The sequence below is a fragment of the Ascidia mentula genome, chromosome 5, assembly GCF_947561715.1.
Source record: "Ascidia mentula chromosome 5, kaAscMent1.1, whole genome shotgun sequence".
NCBI lineage: Eukaryota > Metazoa > Chordata > Ascidiacea > Phlebobranchia > Ascidiidae > Ascidia > Ascidia mentula.
In genome coordinates, this window is record NC_138570.1 from 7,227,477 (window position 1) to 7,244,834 (window position 17,358).

General features: G+C 38.6%; 4 protein-coding genes across 4 annotated transcripts; all 4 read left to right on the forward strand.

Annotated features, from left to right (window-relative positions):
• Positions 1-2,780: 2,780 nt before the first annotated feature.
• On the forward strand, positions 2,781-4,196 carry LOC145902802 (choline/ethanolamine transporter flvcr2a-like). The gene has a single exon (XM_082990900.1). It carries the CDS (start codon positions 2,781-2,783, stop codon positions 4,194-4,196), a length of 1,416 nt encoding a protein of 471 aa, XP_082847026.1.
• A 2,291-nt stretch (positions 4,197-6,487) lies between these two features.
• LOC145902522 (pseudouridylate synthase 1 homolog) lies at positions 6,488-9,120 on the forward strand. The gene is made up of 10 exons (XM_082990531.1): positions 6,488-6,597; positions 6,662-6,741; positions 6,801-6,986; positions 7,039-7,141; positions 7,205-7,333; positions 7,416-7,591; positions 7,721-7,859; positions 7,918-8,053; positions 8,294-8,390; positions 8,454-9,120. The coding sequence occupies exons 1-10, from the start codon at positions 6,504-6,506 to the stop codon at positions 8,637-8,639; spliced, it is 1,326 nt and encodes a 441-aa protein (XP_082846657.1). The 5' UTR covers positions 6,488-6,503; the 3' UTR covers positions 8,640-9,120.
• A 510-nt stretch (positions 9,121-9,630) lies between these two features.
• Positions 9,631-11,512, forward strand: LOC145902803 (uncharacterized). The gene is made up of 4 exons (XM_082990901.1): positions 9,631-9,915; positions 9,988-10,617; positions 10,677-10,889; positions 10,967-11,512. The coding sequence occupies exons 1-4, from the start codon at positions 9,631-9,633 to the stop codon at positions 11,510-11,512; spliced, it is 1,674 nt and encodes a 557-aa protein (XP_082847027.1).
• A 645-nt stretch (positions 11,513-12,157) lies between these two features.
• Positions 12,158-17,350, forward strand: LOC145902122 (microfibrillar-associated protein 1-like). The gene is made up of 10 exons (XM_082989986.1): positions 12,158-12,325; positions 12,596-12,708; positions 13,084-13,229; positions 13,563-13,713; positions 14,166-14,377; positions 14,827-14,935; positions 15,113-15,285; positions 15,781-15,940; positions 16,338-16,427; positions 16,866-17,350. Exons 1-10 carry the CDS (start codon positions 12,229-12,231, stop codon positions 17,043-17,045), a joined length of 1,431 nt encoding a protein of 476 aa, XP_082846112.1. The 5' UTR covers positions 12,158-12,228; the 3' UTR covers positions 17,046-17,350.
• Positions 17,351-17,358: the final 8 nt, after the last annotated feature.

Genomic DNA, 17,358 nt, shown 5'->3' on the forward strand with positions numbered 1-17,358 from the left:
AAACGTCAGTTCTGTTTTTCTGACCCTACCTCTCGCTTGGTTTGTTTTCAAGGGCAAGCTCGGCGTTAAATTCCTTACCCTTTTGATGTGCATTTGCTTCACTGTGGGTTTTCTGTTCGCCACTTTGTCCCTGACAAATGGAAAACTATTTACATTGATAATAATAGGACAGTTGTTTTGCGGTGCAGCAGAGAGTTTGGGATTAATCTTGATAGTCTCATTTTCGGTGCTATGGTTTCCTGACAACCTAGGTAGGAACAGCCATTGCCGTTAATTTTATTGGTCTCTATTTCGGAGATATGATTGGATATATCGTTCCAACCAACATTTTGTTTGGTGGCTCCAATTCGACCGAATGGAATTTGCCTGGTAAAGATCTTTTGCAACACAGTCAACGCTCACTGCTGGCTTTTTATGGGTCATTTCTCGGCGTGACAGCTGTGGTAACAGGTTTATTTTTTATGTTCATGACAGACAAGCCGCCGACTGCCCCAACATACGCTCAGGAAATTAAAAACAACCAGGAAATAAGCGAACGTACATTCACACAGTTCAGAAAAGAAACTTATGGCTTAATTTCGAACTGCTCGTTTGTGATGTTGTGTATAGCAGCGGGACTGTCTTTAGAAATATACATCATTCTAACGCTCATGCTTCCTGAAATAATAGCAAGCCTGCCGAAAACTAGCCTTTTGGGAAGAATTCAGCATAACATTTTGAGTGGACTTATGATGAGCGTTTATAGCATGGGTGCAACTCTTGGATTAATACTAGGAGGCAAAATGGTTGACCGATGTAAAAAGTATAAGCTTCTTGCAATTTGTTGGACATTTCTGGCTTTTGTTGCTGCGTCACTACTCGCCTGTGCAATTGTATTAGAACTCCCAACTATGTTTATAGTTTTTAACATTTTTTCCGGCATATTCGCCGGCCTTGTCTCCGTTGTGATGGTGGAAATGGTGACCCAACTTACATATCCAATCGACGAACTAATTATGAGCATTTGGGGTTCTGGAATAAGCTTAACTGTTGGGCTGGTGGCTGCGGTAGTTGGAAGGGCAATTTTTAACTTTCTGGGTGGTATTGCTGTATTGCTGTTTCAAAGCTTGGGGCTTCTGACTGCCATCGTCTTGATTGAATTCATATCACCAAGAAATCGTCGACTCGAATTGGAAAATGAATGTCGTTCACTTGTTGCTAACACGTCGCAAGAACCATGAATGGATTCAAGGAATATAAGTTTTAAAATATCCTCTACTACTTTTGTCCCTGTATGATTTGCTTTTCCTCAGCCCCCTTTCCACATTTTCCAACGTACATATTGAGCACACTTGTAGATTCGCAATACAGTATATCAGTGTTTCCCAACCGGTGGTACGCGTACCACTGGTGGCACGCATCAGCATTCCAGGTGGTAAACGAGCACCTTTCGTAATTTGCGGATTAGTTCGAATTAAAAAATCGTATGTGATCTCAAAATGTCTCGCATATAACGTTATACTTAACGACTGATAACAAGCAACCGTTTGCGAATGTTCTCGGGGTTTACTGCTTGTCATATTTAGTTCTGCAAGAACCTCAATGCTATGTGTTATTTACCCAGAGCATTAATACAAACTTTCATAAAAATGTGAACGAAAAAAACACAGCCATCACAAAGTATCAGAAATACTTACATATAACTTATTTCAAACAACAAATTAGGATATTTATAGGTAGTTCAGACTGTAGTGTCTCGTAGTTTTAGTGCACAAGCATTTTACAATTTTTGTGATATAAACTCTTGTTTTTAGTTGCCGCTTTTTGTATCAAATCATCGCCATCGCAGCAAACTGTCAGTCTGTCGCGCCAGGAAATTGTTTTGTTTTTACCTCACATTACAATTTATCATGCTTCGTGTATTCGTCCCATCGCTTCCCTTTTGATAAATTAACAATCGCAGAAAATATAACCACTGCGTAAAATCGTCACTGTAAAACGTTCTCTTACTGTCGCCATCATCCCTTTTTAAACGCCGACACGTTTCTAAACATCACATTCAAAAACTCGAACAGAAAGTTACAGGTTTGCGGGTACTGAATTTACAGGGTATAGTAACGACAATTATTCTTGAGGCGTCTTGTGTGTCTAGAAAACGTTGAGCCGACATACAATAGACAAGTACAAACTGCAAATGCAAACCTGGTGAGAAGCAGTAAATGTTTCTGTGTCTACTTTTGTTGCGTTTTATTAGGAGTTAGAATAAGCATTGGATAAAGGTTCGATTTTTGCCGCTTTACTTAGAGACAGATTAAGTCAGATAGCGCAAGTTATGGCAAGTAAAGAATCGTTCACCATGTTTTCGCAAAGGTCATAATTCTTCTTGTTTTTGCGTGTCTAGCGGAAAGCACATGACATGCTCGTGTGCCCTTTTTCGCTTCACAAAACAAAGTTTTGTGTAGTTTAATATCAGAATGCGTTTGATTCTGTATCTTTGGAATCAGCAGTCGTGTACTCATGGTAGCCGATATATATGACGCTAATAAACACGAGTGGAAGTGACAGAGTATCGACTTTGTCAAAACTAGGTGATTTTATAAAAAGCATCAGTTTCCCATTCTCCAGAACACGCGTTTAATCCACGTCAGACGTATTTGTCAGGAAAGAGGCGCATTTTCTGATGTTTTTTGATGTTTTGTGAAGGTGAAGTTAAACTTGCATGAATGGAAGTTGGAACGTTTTGTATCATTTAAATTTTTTCTTGTTATTCTGCTTTGTTGAGTTAAAATATGACAAAAATCATGTCTGATGCATCAGTGTTCCAGGAGCGAAAACTTTATTCTCGACGGTGGATTTTTCTCTTCGGTTTGTTTCTCATGCAAGTTTTAGGTGGCATTTCCTTTGCAAGCTACGGGCAAGTGAGCATCTTTTACGTTCATTTCTTCAATGCAACACACGATCAAGTCGACTGGATCACCAACGCCAGAAACGCCAGCACCGCTTTTCTGACCATACCTCTCGCTTGGTTTGTTTTCAAGGGGAAGCTTGGTGTTAAGAACTTAACCCTTTTGTTGTGCATTTGCTCCACTGTGGGTCTTCTGTTCGTCACATTGTCCCTGATAAATGGAAAACTATTCACATTGATCATAATTGGACAGTTGCTTTGCGGTGCAGCAGAGAGTTTGGGAATAGCGTTGGTTTCAACATTTCCAGTGCTTTGGTTTCCTGACAACCAGGTAGGAACAGCCATTGCCATCAACACAATTGGTCTGTATGTTGGCGATATCGGTGGGTATATCATCCCAACCAACTTGTTGTTTGGCAGCTCCAATTTAACCGTATGGACTCAACCCGGCCAGGAACTTTTACACAATAGTCAAATTACCTTGCTGGTGATGTACGGATCGTTCCTCAGTATGTCAGCATTAGTAACGTTTTTGTTTTCAATGTTCATGACAGACAAGCCGCCGACTGCCCCAACACACGCTCAGGAAATGAAAAACGACCATGAAAGAGGAGATCGTTCGTTTACTCAGTTTAGAAAGGAAACTTACACATTACTGTCAAACTGCTCGTTTGTCATGCTGTCGGTGGCAATAGGACTGACCTTGCAAATATACATAATCTTAACTCTTATGCTTCCTGAAGTAATGGCAATATTACCCAAAACTGGCCTTCTGGGAAAAATTCACCGTAACGTTCTAGATGGACTTGTGATGAGCGTTTACAGCATAGGAGCTGTCATTGGGTTACTGTCAGGAGGCAAGGTGGTGGACCGATGTAAAAAGTATAAGGCTCTTACAATAGGTTTTACAATCCTGGGTTTTGTTTCTGCTTCACTACTTGGCTGTGCGGTAGTATTCAAACTCCCATGGCTGTCGATTACATTCAACTTTTTTTTCGGTTTCTGTGCTGGACTTGCGGCGGTTGTGATGATGGAACTGATGACCCAACTTACTTATCCGCTCGACGAACTTGAAGTGAGCATTTGGGGTTCTGGAATAAATGTAACAGTTGGACTGTTGTGTGGGGTGATTGGAAGAGCTGCATTTAATTATTTTGGAGCTACTGGTGTGTTGGTCTTTCAAAGCTTGGGGCTTCTAACTGGTGTAATCTTGATTATGTTCATATCACCAGTAAATCGTCGACTCGAGGCGGAAGGGGAATGTCGCCCCCTTATTGAGGCCGAATCACAAGAACCACAAAAAAGTCAATAACAAGACATTACCCTGTGACGTCATAATTTGAATCATAAAACCAATTCAACCGACATTCGAACATAGGACTGTCAGGCTAAGTAGTTTATTAACAAAAATACGCAACTATTGTTCCTCGATTTGTCGTGTATCTTGTATGTATGCCTTACAATAAATCTCTGCTATTGGATGCGTGTTTTGTTGTTTGTGCTTTGATGTGGTGAGTGATGCAACGTACCAAATGTTTCCGGTCGGCTGCTGTAACTGAAGCTAAAGTCTGCTTGCGTGTTCTTGCTGTTAATACTACATTCGACTCCGAGAGCAGACTTATTTATTTATTTAATTGAAAGACACGTTTGCAATGCCAGGCGGCGTAAAGTATAATTTGTTCCAGGCGCGTTAGTGACTGAACAAGTAACTTCTACCGCGTGTCAGTTGTAAGTTAAGTGACCGAGATTGTAGTTGGGTGGCAAAGTAAAATGACAGAGAATGATAACGAACTGTCACAACGAAAAGTGCGAACGGGTATTTAACAAGTTAAAATGAAGAAAAAGGTCTGTCATCGAGCCGGATGAAGACTGTGCGAGTTCTGCCGGAAAGCCTATCACCGTCTGCAGAGTTCGGTCCGTCTGTGTTCCAAATGTGTGAAGAATTATGTAGGGAAACATGCGTGTTGCTACAGTGATGATCAATTTCGTGTCGTAAAAGAATGTTTATTATTACCGAATAAACAAAAAACAAGGCAACTTCGTTTTGGCCGACATGGTCTTGTTGGCATCTTTCGATGCGATGCCGCGGCGATGCTCGTTTAATTGTATTTATGACAGACGAGCCGGCGACTGCCCCAACATACGCTCAGGAAATCAAAAAACGAACAGGAAATAGGGGCAAGTACATTCACACAGTTCAGAAAAGAAACTTTCCAACATCTGGTTTGTATTCATGTCTGTAACAACGGGACTGACCTTACAAATATAGATGATTCCAACCCTAATGCTTCTTGAAATAATGGCAATCATGCCGAAAACTGGCCTTTTGGGAAGAATTCAGCATGACGTTTTAAGTAGACTTGTAATGAGCGTTTGTAGCATACTTGTGTAACTGTTGGGTTACTGTTAGTAGGTAAAGTAGTGGACCGTTGTGAAAAGTATAAGGTTCTTGCAATCTGTTTGACAAGTCTGGATATCTTATAGCTGATTCTCTGTTGGGTTTCGCGGTACTGGTCAAACTTCCGTGGTCGTGGATTGTTTTTAATTTTTACGGTTTCTCTTACGATCCGTTGGCGGTTGTAATGGTGAAACTGCGGCTACCCAACTCACATATCCAGTTGACAAAACTTCTCGTGAGCATTTGAGATATTGGAGTAAACTTAACAATAGGACTGTTGTCTGCTGTGTTTGGAAGAGCCAATTATAACTTTCTTGGAGCACTTTCACTGTTGGTGTTTCAAAGCCTTGGTGCTTCTGACTGGTGTAATCCTGATTTTGTTCATAACACGACAAATCGGCGACTCGAGGCGGAAGGTGAATATCGTTCGCTTATTAATGTAAAGTTACAACAATCACAAAGAAGGCTATATCACCGGGTAATCCAAAACATCCTTCAGCAGGGCATTGCGCATCCTTTTTTAGCTGAGTATTTGTCCAATGCATACTTCCGACAAATTTTATTAATATTGAAAAACCGATCATCGTATAGCAAATTGGTCATTCGTTTCTAATTGTAACAAATACGTTGCTTATGTGCGATTTTGTCATTATGTAACCAACGAAATTACAACTTGTATCTTTATTATAGCCTACGGACTGTTAAAAAACACGGATTAATTTTTAAAATATTGGTTCATAAACAAGGGCAACCTCGGTGATATTACAAAAACAATAATAAGGAGGGAAGACATTATGTTCCACCGATTTGTGGCCCGTACCTGACAACCAACATATCAAATTCAGTGTTTATTTGTTTGTTTCCCCTCTTACTTTTGTGCCAGCGCACCTTACTATGCATTGAAAAATATACAATACCAAATGGTCTCAGACCTTTGTCTTTTTGTTGCCCCTTTTTTTATCGCAGTTATTGCAAATTAATATTATGCTTTCGTCTTGTGCAGCTCAAAAATAGGATTTTTCAAATTTTGTGGTGTTCTGCAGTTACTTGTGTTGTATAATCATAAAAGGATTTTTTATTAAAAACAAAGGCAAACGGTGTAGGAATTATCTGGCAAAGGAAACACGCCTGCAAAATGAGGTGCTGCTAATCACTGATGGTCGGTGTGCGAAAGTATACGGTGAAGGCTTGTACGTTCAAACTTTTGTAAACCGCTAAGTTATGTGCGTGAAAAAAACGTGTTGTGATTTGAGCTGCGAACATGTGAAGCTGGCCGTGCGCAAGCTAATAATGTCAACAAGCCAGTCCAATTCAGGTACAACTACATGACGGTTGATTACGAGAGTGAGACCTATTTAATATTTGTTATTCTAATTTAGGGGAAATTACAGTGGTAAAGAACAGCGTACCTACAATGAGTGGAAAACATGCTGATCTGGTTTGTGGATCTAAAAGAAAAGTAATGGATATTGATGTGCTGATGTAAATTATTATGGATATATATTTTATTCCTTACAGGTTGCTCTTCTTTTTGCATATCTTGGATCAGGTTATTATGGCTTGCAATTAAACAGGGGTGAAAAAGATTTGAAAACAATTGAGGGGGCCTTGTTTCAAGCTTTGGTTGATGCAAAAGTTGTTCCACAGAACTGTTTAGAAGACCATAAAAAGATGTGTTACAAAAGTGCCTCAAGAACTGATAAAGTAAGTAGTGTATGTAATATTAATATTTTTAGTAACAAGTGTTTCTGTTCAGGGTGTTTCCACTTGCAGCCAGGTGGCATCACTGAAACTCCGCATCACAGATAATATTGTCAGTCTAATAAATGAACATCTGCCTGATGACATTGTTGTATTTGGTAAGATATAATGCAGTGACTGAAACCCAAAAACTGAAAAGTAATTCTTAACAAACTGTGTAGATGTAAAACGCACTACCCAGGGCTTTAATGCCCAAAGGCATGCTGATGCTCGAACGTATTTGTACATATTACCAACATATGCATTTGCTGATGCCAAGACTGTATCAAAGGACTATAGAATCACCCCAGGTGAGTTTTTTTTTAACAGGTCACTTAATTTTTTTTACAATCCATGTTAAACAGTCCAGTAACTAATTCTTTCTTGTTGCAGAGAAGCTAAAGTATATCTCATCTATAATGTATCGATACAAGGGGACTCACAGCTTTCACAATTTTACTTCTAAGAAAAATATGGGTGATATGAGTGCAAACCGGTACATCATGGATTTTTATTACGAAGACCCATTCGTAATTGACCAAACAGAATACATGACTTGTTTTATTAAGGTTTGCCACCGTTCACTTATACACCAGTAGTTTTTAATTATTTGCAGGGCCACCCAGTTGGAGATATGTATGTTTTTAACATTCCTAAAATAATTTCTAATAAAGTATTAATTTTTCCTTATTTTGCAGGGCCAAAGCTTTATGATTCATCAAATCCGTAAAATGATGGGATTAATGATTGCAATGGTGAGCAACTATGCAGGGGAGGACCACTTTGTAAGGGCGTTTTCACAACCCCTCGAGGATATACCAAAAGCACCAGGCACAGGTACTGTTATCGAAATGCACAGTTTAAAATTTAAGTTCATGCAAGTTGGTACTTTTAGGTCTTATACTGAAAGAAATTCACTACCATGGCTACAACAAAACGTATGCCCACTTGCATGGTGGCGTTGATTTCGCACACGTAGCTGAAAAGCAAAAGGAATTTCTTCAGAGCAGGATTCTTCCGAGCATTTATAAGTAATTACGTCACCCAGAAATGTTAGCCACAATCGTGGAAACATGTATTTTCAAGCTTAAAATCTGTTGGTTTTTGTATGAGACAAATATTTATGACTGAAAAGCATCGTCAGTAACCTAGAATAATAGCGTACGAATTGCTAAGACGAAGAACGTGTTGCTATTTGATTATTTTGTGTTTATATTAATAAGTCAACTTTTGCTATGGCATATGGATTACGGATTTTTGTTTGCATTTAGGGAAAACGATGAAAATAATTGTATGATGTCATGGCTTGAGACGTTGGAAAATCACGACTACACTGGCGAAAAGGCAAAGATGCAATGGACTGAAAAGGTAATGAGAGGCTGTATGTGAGGAAAATGTGACCATCCATATCATACAATGAGCTGTGTTTAGAATTCGACACACAAGGACAACTTAACTGCTACAGCGGAAGAGGTTGATTCGCAAGATTGTGCGAGTCCGACCGACGTTATAACAGACGGACAAGCAAATCCAAACCTCTCAGTTAAAGAAGTTTGCCTAAGTGAAATAAAAGAAGAACCTGCGTGCAAAAAGTTAAAAGTTGTTGCTTCCACTTGACAACAGTTAAAAAACAAAACAAAAAACTCTTAATATTTGGGACTTTTGCTGTCTGCTGTCGACGTGTGAAGCCTCTTACAGAAAATTTCAGACCTTCAAAAAGGTTCGATCAATATTCTGGTAAACTATCCATGGGTACAAAAAGTTGCATGACCCTCAGTTGGTATGCACAGTTATAAAAAATATTTAAGTCCGTCGACTGGAAAGGAAAATGGTCGTTATCGGTAGTTTTAGGTGTCTCGATGTTGTCGTGCCAAATTAAAACACACATGGCATTTTTCTTCTGTCTCAGTTATCGCACAGCACTGTGGTGTAAAATGAAAAACACGATTTTGTCGCCTGAAAGCAAGGAAAATCTTCAACTATTTATCACATCCCAGTTAACTACGAAATGTTACCAGCGGAGCACAATGTATTATTATTACGGCCTGTCGAGTTGTCAAAACATGCGCTTGTTTAAATATTTTTTCGATTTAAAACGCCCGGGAAGCGTGAAATTTCAAAAACTGTAAAACTTTCAACATTGCTTGGTAAAGTTGCTCATTGTGAAATATGTTCTTTATATTAAACACGAAGTCAGAAAAGATATCATTTATTCCAAATCCGTTAACTTCATTGTTAAGGATCCTGGTACAGCGGATTGCGTTTCAAGCATTAAAAAGCTGTTTATGATGACTTAGAAAATTGCAACAAGAGAACTGCCGATAAGGAGTGTTTAACTACTTGTCTGTAAAATATTTTAATGCGTTTTGTACAGTTTAGACCTCAATATTTAAATTATTTGTATAACTTTTCGTTGAAACAGAAACGAATTTGCTAAAATTTGTTGGACTTGGAGACCCTAAATTTAAATTAAACTCCAGTCATTGTTGCGAAACGATTGTTGTTTCGTAATAATCAATTGTCACCTGGACAACAGCTGATTGCATTTTATACTGCCTGCAAAATTGGAAATTTTGTTGGAGGTGACAGCAGTAAAAAGAGTTGAAAAATGAGTTCGGTTTCGCCGAAAACTTTATTGTTGATCCTGGTTTGCTGTTTTCGAACGAATTGGTCGACGGAAGGTGCAAAACCAAGGGATGTTAACCCAATGGGTGTAAAAAATGCGATGGTGACCACTGAGCAGTCTATTTTGACACCCAGAAATGAAGATGGCCAGTCTTACTCTTACATTAGCTGGTGGTCAAGAGTATACCTGCTCCAGTGGATGGTTATTTCTTTTGTTTTTCTTAATATCAGACGGATATTTATTGAACGCCAAAGCGCGCTGATTGAGGTAAGGTGAAATTGAAATTTTAACACAAAAGTTTGCCTAAAAAAAAACTAAAAACCTTATATGCTTTATTAGATTTTGAAACAAAAGCAACGACAGAGACAGGTTTTGGCTGACAAATTTCACGGGATGATCAAAATGATAGAAGGTGGATTTCAGGGCCAACAAAATCAAAAGAGGAATAGGTGTGTGGGAATTCGCAAGCAAAGAATACAAATTCGAAAGAAATTCAGAAAACTTCGAAAAAGATGGATTCCACCCCTCTCATTTCGAGTCAGTCTTACCGATGCCCGAGGTGTAAATGAACCAGCAAAGATTGAGGAAAATGAAAATCCATTGCCCAACCCACAAGACATGGAAAATGAAATCCAAGCCGATTCAGGCAACAAAACCCTCTACGCTCGGCCACATTTTTTTGAAGCACTTGATTTTCGACCAATCACCGAATCCAGAAACGATAAAAGTCGGATTTCCGCATCATCAGCAGAATGCTGGTCGCCATCGAAACTACGCAGTGGAGATTCTCCTCTTCACGCCCGCTGTCTTGACGTCACTGCGCCTAACCAAGCCATATTTGGTCATAAAGTCAATCTTCAACAACAGTGCCATGATCTTCAACCAAAACACCTGTTGGAACGAATTGAAGAGTTTTCCGCCAATAAAGAGAGGGAATTGGTGGATAAAATGAGGAAAGCCCAAGGAGAAGTTAGTGGTTACATACAACTGTAATTAAACCTTGTTGTGCATTTAAAACTGTTTTCAAGGTTTCGTCCCAACTTGACAAAATCAAAGCCGGATTTCAACTACCTGATGAAAATCAAAAGTTTAGTGAATGTGAGTTATACGCCTGTCCTGAGTTACAATATCGCAAGGCTCAGCTTCAAAAAATAAAATCCCATATCAAAATTATGAGAAAGGAAACACGAAAGAGGGAATTGAACTGCAAATCTCTTCGGGAAATTTCCCCCCAAAACGAGGTTGCCAATGAATTTTTACCGTTTTTTCTTTACAACTAAAGCGTTGAGCGTATTTTTTATATTTGTTTTTGCAGCAGAAGATCAATAAAGATCAAGAAATGGAAATCTATCTTGCTCGTGAGCAATTTGATTATGATCGCTATTACGCAGTGCAAAACAAAATCATCAAAAACATCAAGTCGGCAATGGATATTCATTGGGACATTGCTTCGAAGGTTTTAAAGGAATCTGATTTGAAACAGCCTGAAACCGACCAAGTTCCGTGTTTCGAGTGTGCATCCGGTGGCCACAAGTTGTACACCATTGATGGTCTCGATAATATTCCTTCATCGAGCGAAGATGGTTTTCTAAACAAGCAAAGTGGCTTCGACATTTCGTGCCCCTTGGTGGCGCTAGTGAACTCGTGGTTCGACAGACTTGAGGTCGATCCTGAGTTCAAATCCCGGTGCGGTCAAAAAAAAAAAAAAAAAAAAAAAAAAAAAGAGAAATGCGCAAGAAATTGCGAAAAAGTGACCAAACTAAATGAGTTGTTGAAACACGTGATGAAAGATTTTTTCAATAAACGATATTTAAATCGCGGACAACTTGTGAGTCACACATATAACACTGTTACGTGCGATTAAGGAAATATGTTTATTCTGATGGTTGTTTTTATACTGTTATTTCACTGTGAGTCGAGAATAAACCAGATAAACATTTATGGCGGCTCCTGCTTGTTACTGTGAAACACAAAATGCTACTATCTGTTCTTTAATAATAATAAACGCGACAGGTATTCGTTCAGCAGTATGGAAAGGTTGGATCACTAAAAATTTCGTCCCAGGATTAGGTATATCATAATAGACATGTTTTACTTACTTCCATGACGTATACATTTACTTCTCTCATACGGTTTTACAATTTTCAAATGAGGACACAGTACTCTCCCGGATTCAACTAAGTGTACACTGCACAGTGCAACACGAATTACAAATTGGGGCTTTATGTTTCTGTGAATGTTTTGTTATGAGTGTTAGCGTGGTTGTAAATATTACAAGAACCATTGGTTTTCAGAAAGCTTCGTGATTTGAGTGTGCAGCGAAGTGCAGTTGTGATTAATTCATTTGCTTACCGGTAGTTTTAAAATCAAATGCCTGGCCCAGCCCATCTCGTCAATTTTAAAGTGTAGGTCACTGCCGACTGCCGCTACTTTGTTTTTGATTGCTTCTGCTGGAAGAATAATAGAGTATGTATGTGTGTATGTAATACATCGATTTTCTTGCAGTTTTCTCACAAGCGGGAGCTCAGCCAAAGTTACTAGTGTTTATTTGTTGCAAATTTAAAGTCAACCAAAAACACAATGTTTACATTGGGCCAAGAACACATAATGGAAGAGGCTTCAAAGCCTCAACCAATTATGTTCACAGCTGGTGCTGTGCCAGTTCGAAATAAAAAAGGTAACCTTGTTTTATGATATCATATTTTATGATAAAGGAATTGGCCTTTATTTTGGAATGCCCCTTTTTTAAGTTATTTCAGCTTTGTTCCATGTTGTGCTGCTCTATTGGAAAGAATGGTAATTGCACTGACTAGCAATTTCATATAAGTGTTTTTCCTGTACGGACTGCCGATAAAATTGTAAAATGTTACATTTTCAATTGGAGGCTGTGGAAAACTGATAATGTAGCAAGCATGTTCAACATTTTTAACCAAAATATTATATGAAGGTGAAATGTCAATGGAAAAGGTACATGTGAAGAGGTATGTTGCTGGTAAAAGACCTGATTGGGCAAATGATGATGAAGTATCTGAAAGTTCGGATGAAGAACAAACTGCAAATGTAAAAAAGTTACTTATATTATAATGTATGAACTTAAATTTGTTGCAATGACATAGTACAGTGTTAACAATATTTAATTTATTCACATTAGATTTAGCTGCCCTTATAAATATATATGTACATAAAAACAATAGATAAATTTTCCATGTATATACCTATTAGGTTGTTAGAGTTTGAAAAGTAGTTCTTAAAATTGTTCCGCCAACATATTGTATATATGTAACTATTCAAATTGTTGTTGTCATAATCTTATAATCCCCAGGTGTGTTATTTTATAGTAAAACACTATATACCCAAAATTATAACTAAACAAGAATATATTGTATAGAAGCATATATTGCATATTGCAGTAAAATGTGTTTTACTTTGTGCTAGTTTGTTCAATCTGATGATGAAGAAGACATTTCTGGCCGAGTTAGACATCAGCGCCATATCGCAGACAATAATGTTCAAGTGAGGGATGTTGATGACAGAAGACTCAGACGTTTGATGCAAAGAGATCAAGAAGATGTAGAAGAAAGGTTGGTATATACTGTTCAAATGTAATATTATTCTGTCACTTGACTGCAATAAAATAAATACAAAAATTAAAAACATGCATGTAGTGTTTTTATGCCACACAATGATTGCCCGCGCCAGAAAACATGTTAAAAATTTGCCGGGGGTGTTATATCTACAGTAACAAAGGAACATTTGGCTAACATTGTCAAAATGAAGCAAAAGCGTATTTTCATCAAGTTTTTACTCCAAAGGACCCAATTATGTTTCAGTGCAGCTATTACATATTTTTTATACACGCACATTAAAAAATACTGAAAACTAACCCATTGTTCGTGTATTCATGTTCTTGTTAGGATTCAGCGAAGAAGAGTCCATGAACCACAAGTTATTGCTCATGGAACTGATGAGGAGTCAGAAGAGGAAGTCGAAAGGCCCCCAAGAACAGCAGCACATGCAGTTGCTTTGGATGAAGAAAGCAGTGACGAAGAGGAATTGGACGAAGATGTATGTAAATAAAAATATAACAAACCAAACTCATTGGTGTCCCCGGAATAAGTTATTGCAAACATAACTGCTTTCTCATAACCACATTGTTTAAAACATCTTCATGTCCCAGACTGCCAGCCTTTTTATTCTCTGATTAATTGAATTATGAGTAAATGCATGAGTAGTGTTCCTAGACTGCTTTGATGAGTTCTAAATTTGCAAGAACTAACCTTAACAGAAACTTCTGTTCCTTTTTGCTCAATATACAAAATACAAACTACTATATACTTGCATTTGACATAAGTAAGGCATGACATCTTGGCAGGTTATACTATGGATTTTCAACCTTTTTTGCACTGTGATTCTTTTTACTCATTCTAATTATTGTAGTGTGAAGTTAGTATTTCACATACTTGATGTATATATAAGTTGATGCTCATCAATTAACATAAATCTTTCACCAAAAACAGGAAATTGAAAAACGCAGAGCTCGCCTTCGTGAGCGTGCAAAAGCAAAACGTGGCCCAGAGGAGGAGCTGTTGGCTCTTCCAGCTGACACTAAGGAGGAAGAAGAAGAGAGGGGAGAGGAAGAGGAAGATGAGTACGTGACTGATGAAGAATCCGAGTACACTGATTCAGAGGATGATGATGGGCCAAGATTGAAACCAGTGTTCGTGAGGAAGTAGGTGGACATGTAGTTAGTGTTTCCATTCTTTTATATTTTATGTAAAATCCCCAGATATTATTTTGAAGGTTTTGTTATAGTTAATAAGGTCATGATAATTTTAAGCCACAAGTTAAATTGTCATAGAAGACTGCAGGAATCAGCCTGCTCTGTACGGTGTTGACCAATGGATCTGTCTATTACATATTAGTGGTGTAATATACATACTTTTGTATTTCAAAAGTAAAGATACTGATGCTAATCTTCCACCACTCTTTAATTTATTTCTGATAATATCAAGCTGTAGCGCTCACTTTACCGCATTTTAGCGAAGCGGATTAATTGCCTTTTTCGCCGCGTTTCTCTTTTGCCGCTGTTGCGTAGACTCGTTGAGTCATTCTTAACTTTGCAACGGAATAAAGCTGTGTAACGCTTTAGTGGTGACCCGACGCATATTCTTTATTCAGAAAGGACAGACTGACTATACAGGAGCGGGAAAAAGAAGAAGAAAAACAGAGACTTGTTGCTCTGGAAACCAAAAAAGCTGTGGAGGAAAGAAGGAAATATTCTTTAAAAGTGAGGATGTTTTTGTTAAAATAACTTCATGTTCATTCACATATATTTTTGCGCCTGAAACGCAAAATTTGTAATGCCTTTTAATGGCATGTAGTTTTTCATCAGGATTAAAAACATACCCTTGCTTGTCAAATGCTTAATATTGTGCACAGAAAGCATGTCATTTTTTTACCACAGCTGGTGGAGATGGAAGCAAGAGCAGAATTGGAGGCAGAATCCGCCGCCACTGGAAGCCTGGACGCCGCGCTTGAGGCAATCGATTCCGACGACGGTAACGACGAAGCCGAATACGAATCGTGGAAAGTTCGAGAACTGAAGCGAATTAAACGCGATCGCGATGAGAGAGAAAAGTAAGTTGTTGTTGTCACGATTTCTTCATAATAAAGGCCAGTATAAGCTAGTATAGGACCCTGACGTGAACATTGGTAACCGACAAGCGTGAATATCGACAATACAGGCTTTGCTGTATAAGTATTTGATCTTATTTTGTAAAGAAGATGTAATTTCATTGAGCTAAACTTTACTTGCGTTGGGCATTTGTTGTTGGCTATATAAACTTTCAACCATCTACAAAATGAATAAATTTGTGATGTAGTCAACGTACATATCTTTCCAAACACGTAAGCAATTGTGTGTACCACGCATAAAATTGTCGCCGCAAGTTAAATCATGGATTTCTTCGTCACGACTCCTCAGCCTTCACTAACCAAGGATCGCCCCACTGCGCAGGCTCTTTATATTTGGCGAGCACAGCTCTAATATTCTGATCATAAGGTTTACAGGCAATGCTAACCTCCCAACATGCGCCAAGACCACCAATAATTATTTCATCTTTTTGTTTCCAGCATCGAAAAGGAGAGGGAGGAGATAGAGAGGATGAGGAATATGACGGAGGAAGAACGGCGCGCTGAGTTAAGAAACAATCCGCGCGTTGTTCCCAACCAGGCGCCCAAGGGAAAATACAAGTTCCTGCAGAAGTATTACCATCGCGGAGCCTTCTACATGGTAAATTTTTTGCACAAAAAAAATTGAAGCAGCCTTTTTAGGAATCTTTTTAATAATGATTGCATGTTTTTTATGCGTCAGCTTTTTTGATCTCTGGACTTCGCTCCAAGTTAACTTTTTTTTGGCAATACGCATATATTTGTCTTACGTGAATGGACACGTTTGTTTTGGAATGTATAATTTGCCGTTGGGACGTCGCTGGTGTTCTCGTATTCAACACTTGGTTTTAATTTGCTTTCGATCCCTAGAAACCAAAAAAATCACCTGATACAGGAAAGCCTGATATTTTTAACATAAAACAATATTTTTTTGAAATTTTATTAAATATTTGTTTGCAAAATTCAAAATTTCAGTCCAAGCTATTTTTACAACAAATATCGTCATATTTTCGTCACAGAACGAGGAGGAACAGGTGTTGGGTCGAGATTACACTGCCCCCACCCTGGAAGATCACTTTGACAAAACAATTCTTCCTAAGGTTATGCAGGTAAGTCACCAACACGTTCGTAATACAACAGTTATAAGTTGCACGAAAGAGTTTTTTGACCGTGAAAAATCTGCCCGCATCGACTTTAGTGTTTTTATCAAAAGCGTTTGTGTGGTAATGTTTGAAACAAGGTGTTTCTGAATACCACACTTTATGGCAGGAATCACCTTTGTAAATGGCATTGAGAAGCACTTTAAGCTAGTGGTTACAAGGTTAACAGAAACACTTTGTTTCAAACATTTTCTGTCGGCTAATTGCTGTTGCGGGTTTCAAGACAGTGCCACATAAGGGGCTATATTCTGTCCACTTTAGAGATCAAGCGTTCGTGGGGATCTACAAAAAAAAGTTAAAACCATTCGAACTTAAAGTTGTTTCAAACCAGTCGTTCCCGAAAACTTGGCTTCTACTGTGATGTCAACCAACTCCCCTTTCTCACAGGTGAAAAATTTCGGTCGTTCGGGACGAACAAAATACACGCATTTGGTCGATCAAGACACAACACAATTCGACTCGCCCTGGACGCAAGAGGTCGCTGGAACCAACCGTTTCATGGCGAACCGAGGTGGTGGCATGGGACAGAACTTCATACGACCGTCGAAAAAGAAAGGTGAAACGTGACGTCGCCACCACTGGGTGGCGTATGTTGAATGGACATCCCGGTTACCGGGGCCGTCGTGCCTGGGGCACGAACAAAAACCCAACAATGAGTCTTGCGTTTTTATTCTCTTTTTTTACGCCTGTCTGCGGGTTTGATGTCGCAGCTTCACTGTCATGATTATTTTAAAGCATATGAATGGAAATAATTCATGAAGGTAGTTTTTCTTTGAGCTTGCTTCCAAACCTTACGCAAATAAGATGATAATTGGAAGCATAATAGGTTTTATTGCGATACTCGACTTGTTTAATACACCACTTTACTCTGACTTGGTGC

What these genes read in the sequence shown, in the direction of transcription:
- LOC145902802 (XM_082990900.1), top strand. Translation starts at nt 2,781, where the DNA reads ATGTCTGATGCATCAGTGTTCCAGGAGCGAAAACTTTATTCTCGACGG.
- LOC145902803 (XM_082990901.1), top strand. Translation starts at nt 9,631, where the DNA reads ATGAGTTCGGTTTCGCCGAAAACTTTATTGTTGATCCTGGTTTGCTGT. An exon ending in TGAGGAAAGCCCAAGGAGAA is followed by an intron (nt 10,618 to 10,676) that starts GTTAGTGGTTAC and finishes ACTGTTTTCAAG; the next exon opens with GTTTCGTCCCAACTTGACAA. An exon ending in AAATTTCCCCCCAAAACGAG is followed by an intron (nt 10,890 to 10,966) that starts GTTGCCAATGAA and finishes TTTTTGCAGCAG; the next exon opens with AAGATCAATAAAGATCAAGA.
- LOC145902522 (XM_082990531.1), top strand. Translation starts at nt 6,504, where the DNA reads ATGTGCGTGAAAAAAACGTGTTGTGATTTGAGCTGCGAACATGTGAAG. An exon ending in AACAAGCCAGTCCAATTCAG is followed by an intron (nt 6,598 to 6,661) that starts GTACAACTACAT and finishes ATTCTAATTTAG; the next exon opens with GGGAAATTACAGTGGTAAAG. An exon ending in AGATGCAATGGACTGAAAAG is followed by an intron (nt 8,391 to 8,453) that starts GTAATGAGAGGC and finishes AGCTGTGTTTAG; the next exon opens with AATTCGACACACAAGGACAA.
- LOC145902122 (XM_082989986.1), top strand. Translation starts at nt 12,229, where the DNA reads ATGTTTACATTGGGCCAAGAACACATAATGGAAGAGGCTTCAAAGCCT. An exon ending in AAGAGGAATTGGACGAAGAT is followed by an intron (nt 13,714 to 14,165) that starts GTATGTAAATAA and finishes CACCAAAAACAG; the next exon opens with GAAATTGAAAAACGCAGAGC. An exon ending in GATCGCGATGAGAGAGAAAA is followed by an intron (nt 15,286 to 15,780) that starts GTAAGTTGTTGT and finishes TTTTGTTTCCAG; the next exon opens with CATCGAAAAGGAGAGGGAGG.